The sequence below is a fragment of the Haliotis cracherodii genome, unplaced genomic scaffold, assembly GCF_022045235.1.
Source record: "Haliotis cracherodii isolate W230 unplaced genomic scaffold, xgHalCrac1.p SCAF_4, whole genome shotgun sequence".
NCBI lineage: Eukaryota > Metazoa > Mollusca > Gastropoda > Lepetellida > Haliotidae > Haliotis > Haliotis cracherodii.
Genome location: NW_027266297.1, coordinates 9636374 through 9646120, shown reverse-complemented (window position 1 = coordinate 9646120; position 9747 = coordinate 9636374). Strand labels below are relative to the sequence as shown.

General features: G+C 40.2%; 1 protein-coding gene across 1 annotated transcript in view; it reads left to right on the top strand.

The window, feature by feature from the left end:
- The first annotated feature begins 8324 nt into the window (after positions 1–8324).
- The window catches only part of LOC139479685 (uncharacterized), a 43366-nt gene continuing 41943 nt past the window's right edge, over positions 8325–9747 (top strand). The window contains exon 1 of the mRNA XM_071262529.1: positions 8325–8389. Coding sequence (XP_071118630.1) covers positions 8335–8389 — 55 coding nt within the window. The 5' untranslated portion in view covers positions 8325–8334. The remainder of the gene's footprint in view (positions 8390–9747) is intronic.

Below are 9747 nucleotides of genomic sequence, written 5' to 3'. Positions count from 1 at the left end.
TGTAAATTTGTAACGCCCCCCCCCCCCCCCCCTCCCCGTCATATAATGCGGGGGGATACAGTTATCATCTGGTCGGTGTTACGTTTCCGCAGCATAACTTGAAAACCTCGAAATATATTTCATCCGAATTTGATAGATGTTTTAATCAGGGTCTGAAGTGGTACCTTTGGCAAATTAAGAATTTTCCAAAATTCATTTCCCCTGGTTTCCGTGGAAACAAGTTAATCTTACCTGAAACGGAGATAGGTGTCGTTCCCGAGTACTAACACCTATTCAACATTTTCATCCAAGCAATTAAGAAGCATTTCGAAAAAAATAAACAAGAATTCGACAAAAGTGATAACAGTTTTTCGTGAAACGTATTGACACTATTATTTCATGAAGTAGTATTTTTTCCTTTTTATATTCCTGTATCGATGGTATAAGGGCATGTTGTATGCAGGGTGCCTCAGTCAATTATCGTCAACAGACTGAATCATACATTTCATTACTACAATTTTCATGATGGTATTATGGTGTTGTGCCCTCGCTTACTGTACATATCGCGGTACGAACATTCGGTGTAAATAATGTTCTTTTCGTCAGCCTCTGAACTGGGGCTCCGACACAAATAATCAGAATCCACATTCATGCACAATTACGTTCTCAGTATAATCTTCGTAACATGTCAGTTTACATGGGTTAACGCTGCTGTGTATTCCGGGCCTGTGTCGTTGTGACCTCAATATGTATTCAGAGAGGGAAGTTCAGCTCTGCATATGATCTCCGCATATGAAGCGAAGACTGAAACAGCAATACGCTCTCTTGTGTACCAGCTTACTGTGATGCGGTATTATCAGTGTCTACACCTGTATAAAATCGTACACACGCTCCTCTGTGTATATGAATGGATTCATGTTGCAGAAACAATGTGACATCGACAAAACATGACTTGTGTCAAACTTAGTTGAAATAATGTTTTATAAGTAGACTGTGGCGAGAAAATACAACCCCCAATTTACTTGTAAATCACGTGCTTATATGTCCGTGTCAACCCAAATGACTAATGGGTATGCAAAGAACTGCTTCAGTGTTTGAAGACAGAAGGTGAAGTGAAATAATATCACGGTGCTTGTTAACTGTGCGAGCGATAGAACGCCTACAGTGTCCAAGGTCTGTCATGATATATGTCAATCGTCAGGCTTGACTTACCGGTACATGTATATCATATAACAACTCGCCTATTGTGGTGGGAGAAACGTATAAACTACTCGGATAGATATATATGTCGGTACTTTTGTTTCTGTTTGAACCATTACATTCTTGACCTCAGAACTTATACGATTGACACTGGTGTCTATTTCCAGGAATGTGTACATACGTCATTGTTGTATACGCATATGTATATTGTTGTATACTTACCTCACATCGTCTGCTGTACTTGAAAATGACATGCATGTTTAACAAAACGTTTACCTGTTGTGAGACGGTTTGATTTAATTTAAATCTCAACAAAATTAATCAGAAGGTATTATATATGATATTGATGAAAGTCGTTTTTGTCAATTTGTCAGCACCATACCGTGCTCGTGGGTTTCACCGAAGTGGTAAACGTCTTAGACCTGCATCACTTCGGGCTTTCCTCCCACATTTAGCTGACACGCCGTGATATAACTGGAATAGTGTTAAAAGCGGCGTTAAACCCAACTCACTCACTCACGTTTTTGTCAAACATAACTCCCAGGTGTTCGTTCATCAATAATAACATGGCGATATTCGCATGCATTTCATGTAAGAGGAAAAGTGATATCTAAGACCTGCATTAATTCGGGCTTTCTCACACATCATCCTGGTATTCTATTCCAAGATATTCGGTCCTGGTTTCCCAAACGGTTGTTAAACTCAGAAGCAAAATTAATCCGTTTACCGAATGCCTCCATGTGGATTATTATCATTAGTGGTGGTAGTAGTAGTACTGGTAGTAACAGTTGTGGTTGTAGTGCTAAGTGGTAGTGGTTGGAATAGTATACTTGTCCTCTTGGCGTCGTTGCATGAAGAAGTCGATAACGTCGCCGAAGATGCCTCCCATGGCCACCAAAACTATTTTACTCTGGAAAGTAGGAAATGTAAAGCTAATACAGTGTAATACAGTGGTTAATGATAAATGAAAACAACAAAATTCTTTGCCCTATCGCTTCTCTGCTTGCATAACTACATTTCCTCGTCTAGGGCTCTATCGCTGTTCACTTTTTCGCCATGTAACCAACTACGTTCCGTTTTCCAGTGCTCCTTTACTGTTCACAGTTTACTTAACCAACTACTTTGTCGCTTCAAGGGCTCAATCACTGCCCACTTTTACCTGACCACGTTACCGTTCTGCTAATAATAACTACGTTCCCTATTTATTCAGTCCTTTCTTGTGTAAATGCGTAATCAATTGATTTATCGCTGCTTGCCTAATTTGGTCCCGCTTACTGAGTTTTGTTACTGCCAGCCTGACAAACATACATACTGCAGCTACTTGCGTTAATATTCACTTCAGGTCAATATGTATTCCACTTGCAAGGCAGCCACATCTACGCCGATTCTCTCTTGTAATATATCCACAAAATACACATTGCGTTCTTGTCGATGACGATGATGTTTTGGAACCTCCAGAATATTTATTTGCAGATGTATAGCACTATTATCATGCAATATATTAGTTACTCAAACGTAACGTTATTATTATGCGAGATGATACTTTATAACACCATGTAATCTATTAGCATGTAACAATATACTGGACTTCTGAACCTACTGTCAAACACCGTTGTCTCGAAGTTAAAGTTTGGTCCCTGCGTATTCCTTCTTTATTCATTATTTTCGGTTGTATCCAACCTCGGATAATTCGAAGAATGCCCGTATGTCCCTTCAACTTCGATACAACGGTGTCTAACTGTATTAATTTGAGTGTGCATGTTCATACATGATGTGGACTTTCACTTGAAGGACATAAGCATAAAGATAGGACATCATAAACAACAATTTTCTTTATAACGCTACTTTTGTTGTTCTTCTTGATGATAGTAGTTTTCGGTGCATTAGGCGCAGTAAAGAGAAATCTTCTATCAAGACAAAATACACCCCACAGAGCGTTCACAATGAACGCATCTAAATAGCAACGTAATATTCTTCCTGGTGTGTGCAGCAGGGTGTCACAATGGCGGTGTGGGCCAGAGTTGTGTTTGTGATTGCAAATCTGAGTCTCGTAGCAGGTAAGTACACCCTTTACCTACATGAGTTTCAGCCTCAGATACTTGAGTAATATTATTCGGTTATCAGTTTTACTTTAAAATAATCGTTGAGAAATGTACCGAATGATTATCAGACAACATTGCTCTTGTTGGACGTTATATAATACATGGAGTCCTTTTGAATTATTGTCTGCTAAGGTGTAAACGTATCAGTAACACTAGCCCATCGTTTTCTCTTAATACACTGAAATGTTGCCTGATAGATCATTGACAACACTGTGTATGAGTGATGGTCCAGAAGTTCTAGGCTTAACAAACAAAACCAACAATTGTGAAGGTGTTTTTAAATTTATTTTTCAACATAATCTCCTGTTTTCCAATACATTTCTCATATCGATAGTGAAGCTGTTCAATTCCAGTCAGGAAATCTTTTTCTGAAGCAACCCTGAAAAACCCATTCAGGGAAGCTTTGAGGTCCTCATAGCGCTTTCCACACAGTTATTCTGTCAGTTTAGGAAACAGGTGGAATTAACTTGGTGCCAGGTCTGGCGAGTATGGAAGGTGCGGAAACACATATTCGAACACACATTGTCGCACAGCAGCCTTTGCAAGTCGAGGTGTGTCAGACGAAGCATTGTTATGAAAAGGTACAACTCCAGCGGTCAGCATTTCACGTAAATAATAGGCACCGGTAAGCGGTAATAGACTAGCTTTCTAAGTAACCAAAAAGAATCACACCCTTTAGTGGTAGTGGTCGAGTCTGGACAACACAATCCTGTGGTCGACCTCATGAGCATCGATCCCCGCAATTTGGATACGATGACATGTATCAACCGTGCATCCCGTTAGTTACCTCTTACGACAAGCATTGTCGCCCATTATAGCAAGCATATTATAGCAATTATATACTGAAGACCTATCCTATCCCGGATCTTCACGGGTCTAATATACAAACGGTCTCAGACCAAATACACTTGCAATAAACAACTTTAACAATGTACTATTCAATTCAATGTACTACATTGACTAGTTCACTTTGTTACGGATCATTGTTGAAAGTTGGTCAGGTTTAGAACTTTTTGACCAGCCCCCATTATTCGTTTATTGTCACAATATCATTATGTGTTATGTCTTATAGCCTTCCCGTTATTAGAAGTGAATCGTTAATCAAGAAATGAAGTGTGACCTGAACGATCGTGGTAATGCAGTATGCAATGGTGGTATAGCGTCTTAATTTGCTGACAAGCTATACGATAGTTGAGCCTTATTGAAAGTGTCATGAAGTGTGTATATTCACGGTATCACTAACGCAGCTATCGTGACCTGGATGGAGATCTGTAGCCGAGATAAACATACATTTACCACTTATCATCACCAGTTAAACACAGATCTAGACTTTTGTGTATATCGATAGTGGGAAGTGTTCACTCGGCGCGCCTCACCGCCCGACGTTTCTTCCTGTTTGACTCTCACGTGACTAAATACGTATGTGTAAAGAAAGACCGAGTTGAAATGCAACATGAGTATCAGGTCGTTTCACAGAAGTTGTCACAGGGGCTTAGCTGTGTACAGATTACCTACGGATCAATCATGAACTGCTTTGGGAAGGATATACAGGCCTATGTGTCACCCATACGTTAGTGTTTAAACAGAGGAAACATGTTTGCCGGCTTTGCACTATTCAAGTGAAAATGACACAACTGACATTCCGAAAAACATGTAGATTACCTAAGATATTGTTATCATCCAAAGGCTTCTTAAACGATATGTTGATATGGTACGGTGTCGAGGGAGTACTACCTGCGTGTGCTAAGACGTTTGCTGTTGTTTGCTGACAAAACTGGGGTTTGCGTAGGTTGTCGGGATGCTGCTGAAGAAAGCTGCTGAAACTGCAGAAACTTGAAAAGGGACCAGGGATCAGCGATGATGTTGTTTTTCCCTGGAATGTGTGAACGCTTTATGATAACTTTGAGCTGTAGGCATCTCAAAACAAAAAGCCTGACTAACACCTTAACCACTGGAACTTTGAATTGAGCATGAGCCTATTCAAGAGCCTATTGGTACCACCTAAACGCTTGTGGTAGTGCAGTCCACAAAGGCTCAAGCCATGTGCTTCTGATATTACTCATCGTCACTCAGTTGGTGTGGGAAGGTCTGGTTTTGCCTCAACAGTCTTCGTCCCTAACAGTGGTCAGCATGAAATGCAGCTCTTTTGACATATTGGTACAAAGCAGCCATTCTTTCTCTCGTGGTGAATAAGTCTTTGCGTGCCTCATAAACACTTGCACAGATACTGTTCCAATCACACAGTAAGACCACAAAGACCACCCTGAATGACTCGCATGACATCACATACTGTTCGGTTAGTACATCACCAGTGAGATTGAAAGCTTCTGTTGCTTCATCATACACATTCCATGATGGATGTGACTTGTTACATGCGATGCATATATAAGGGGATTGCCTAAAAGTCGGACCGAGCCTGGCCAAGAAGGGTCAAAGTTTTAGTGGCTAATTACTCCATTATCGACGACCATAGGTGGTTATAACGTCGACCGTGTACAGTCATGTATACAGCAGAAAGGCAATGCGCTTGTAATAATCACAGCATGAGTGACATTGCGATACACCCAGCACATCAAGGCATGTCACGTCATTAGGAACATTGCGATACATCCAGCACAACAAGGCATGTCACGTCATGAGTGACATTGCGAAACATCCAGCACATCAAGGCATATCACGTCGTGAGTGACATTGCGATACATCCAGCACATCAAGGCTTGTCACGGCTGCCTGAAAATATTAAAATCCGGTTCAAGGATCAACTATCAGCGATGGACCCGATATCACACTGTCACTCAGCCGACACATTTTAACCAATCTATCCTCATCTTTCATCTGAATATGCCATTGGCGATCAATTCAATTCACGAATTGCACCAAACATATCTTAACACATGAAGTGGCCGTTCTTCTGATTATTTCTCGGAACGGTTGTTTACCGTTACTGTTTTTTAACTTTGAAAGAACCTGAAAAAAATGAACTTGGTCTTCTTACAGCATTTGATTTCAAAGCCATTTCAGCCCCTGTTGCAATACGTGCACCACAACTCAAATCATCAGGCTTCTATGCATTTTGTTATATCGGATATTTAATCATAAACTCGCACCTTCACATCTGTCCACCTGCCCAGGTACATATTCCATGCTGCCCCTGTTTCAGTAACATGTCTTGTATAACCGTATGAATTATATATTTTGTCTTAATATCAACAGATATGGATTTAAGGATTGAGTGACGGAGTTGGGTTTAACACCGCTTTTAACAGTATTTCAGTTATGGGCGTGTCAGCTTAATGTGAGAGGAAAGCCCGAAGTGATGCAGGTCTCAGACGTTTACCACTTCGGTAAAACCCACGAGCACTGGTATAGTGTTGACAAAACTAGAAACATAATCTGGGGAAAACACGAGTGGGCCACCCGTGCCCCATAGATTTGAGGATTGTTTTCTGTGAGCAAAAGGTTGAGTTATATAAAATGTTAAACTACACTTGCCTATCTAATATCATTCACATGTAATTACTTCATCTTGACACATGAAGGCTGACCGCATGTAGTAAATCTTGAATCAAGGCTGAAGAGTAAATATCATGTGCCTCCCTTACCGTAATTGAATGACACGAAGCGGGGATCCATTTCTCATAAAAAGCATGTGTGACGTTATCCTATTGTTTAAACAACCCATTATTTTCCTATAAAGGACAGTTCGTTGTCAATTATCTATGTCCTCGTCATCTTGAAACCACATGTCATTTAATGCTTTGACTTCAATCTTAAAGACAATTTATGTCTACATCGACTCGAACCCGCATCGTATGATGGAGGTCATGCGACAGCGATATGTACACTCTGTGTGAATTTTAATAAATTAAATAATTGCTATAAATATTTTATGACATTATAAGGCTAAAAAAGTAATATGAATTTTGTGGTCATAAAACAATGTTACCTAAAACAATATTCATGTTAAAGTAATGTGATAACATTTTATGAGAAATGTGAAACAACAACTACCTGAAACACATGTATCCTTGTCCCGGGCTCTACATGTCATGTTCTCAAAACGTGCTAGCGATTTATGAAATACTTGCTAAGGGCTCCACGAAATTGTAAACCATGTACTGAACAACTTGCGACAGAGAACGTGCGTCAGCAGCATTCGATACATAACACGCGTATCACACAAGAGCGACTCACAAAGTATGAATACAAACTACAATCAGTTGTCATTTATGTTTTGTCAAAGAATAAACATGTCTAAAATTGGATCCATTTGTCGTAACCGTCGGCTCGTGAGAATCCTTGTGTGTTCTCCTTTATGGTGACGGTGGATATGCCTTCTGTTCAGTATACAGTGCATGACATTGTTATATTTACGTACTTCCTCTTAACCCCTTTTCATGTTTAGTTTATGCACAAATTGTTCACATTATTGTGTTTTCCAAAGTTGTTTGAAACAAATGCGTGAATGTTATTTATCACAATGTAAATAACGGTGTTGATATCACGAGCAACAGTCACACCACACGTTGTAAACATCGGATCCCCAATTATTGATTTTATATAAACTACGAGGACATATACAGCAACGAAATCGATTAAATAATAAGCAACTAGCAACAGGTTGACACACTGGCATACTACGGGAGACATTGTCACATCAATGTAGAAGGAACATGCGTAGGCTGACACATGACTCCACCTGGTTATGGGGAAGTGCACACGATGAAGCCTTTTTCCTGCATGTTTGACGTGTTACGACCCATGCGTTACATTATATGTAAATATGTGTGTTGCCATGCCTGATCTACTTTTTTTCATACATACAAACCCAAACAGCAACTATCTTTTATAAAACGCTATTTTTGTTCATTTTACTAAGCATGTCGTTTCGGCTATTTCGGCACATCAAATGTCAATAGATGGTTTATGAGACGCATGGTGTCATAGATATCAGTCACATTTGTCCAACAGAATTCACTTCTTGGTGGTTCACAATGAAGAGATCTAAATAGAAACGTAATATACTTCCTGGTTTGTGCGCCAGAGTGTCACAATGGCGGTGTGGGCCAGGGTTGTGTTTTGGGTGGCCAGTCTGAGTCTCGCAGCAGGTAAGTACATTCGTTACCTACATGAGATTGATCACAAGATATTTGAGTATCATTGTTCATTAATGAGTTCTACTTTACACAATCGTTGAGACACGTGTACCGAATGGTATATCAGACAACATTGCCGTTGTTGAACTGGCACCTGAAATCACCTTGTGTCATATATTAGGAAAATTATACCAGCGAGTTCTCTCAATATACTCAAATGTCGCCTAATAGACAATTGACAAAAGTGTATAATTTATTAACGGTCACAATATAATCATATCATACATGGTAATAAAGTATGCAATGGTGGAATGTCATCTTAATGTGCTTTATGTGCCTCCGTGGTCTAGTGGTAGAGCGTCTGCCCGGAGAGCGAAAGATCCGAGGCTCGATCCCCGGCCGCGTCATACCAAAAGACGTCAAAAGATGGCACGTGTTGCTACCCTGTCTGGCGCTCGGCATTAAGGGGCTAAAACAAAGACTGGTCGGTTCGTAGTCAGCATAGTGTGTCTGAGTGGGGTATTCATGTTAAACTGCTGCATGGCATCTAAGTGGCATAGCACTATTAATCGGCATCAGCCCGGACTATTGCTAGCACCCACCCCCACACACACGTGCATGCACGTCGTTATATAAGTACAATAATCTGTCGCGCGAGGTTAAACCCCATTACACCTCCCCTATATGACATACAATCAAGTACATTCATTGTATCACTAACGCGACCATTGTGGCCTGACGAGAACACTGTAGCCGAGATACACATACATTTAGACCCTATCAGGTTGGCTCGCCGCGTCTCACCACCCGCCATTACTTCCTGATTGACTGTCACGGTTGAATCAACAGGCTTGTTATTGTGTGGATGCCAGTCGTGATAGAATACTCGTACTCGGATTACCGTCAAGCGTGAATAGCGTAGAAAGGGCAAGTTGAAATGCAAATTTTGTGTCACAAAAGTCGCTTCACAGAACAGATCACAGCTTGGTATAGACTATCTCACCCATAAGCATAAAAAAAATCAAAAACTCTATATGTAACTCTTTTATTTTATTATTCTATCAACATGGCAAGGCATATACTCATACAATGTCAAAATGTCATTAGATGTTAAACATGTGTATGTGGCCCAAACTCCCCCCACACCATGTTATCCCCTGAATCCGACACTGTTATATTGCAATACTATACATCGGAGAAGTATATTGGAACAGTTTCAGGTGTTGTTAATTGTTTGTAAAGCCATGTAATTGACATAAGAAGGAATCAGGACGTTGGTGTCTGATGCATGGTCACAATTTGCATGTTAGTGAGGAAGGAAAGCTATATACAATAAACAAAAGATATAAAAGATGCCGTGAACATGCCCA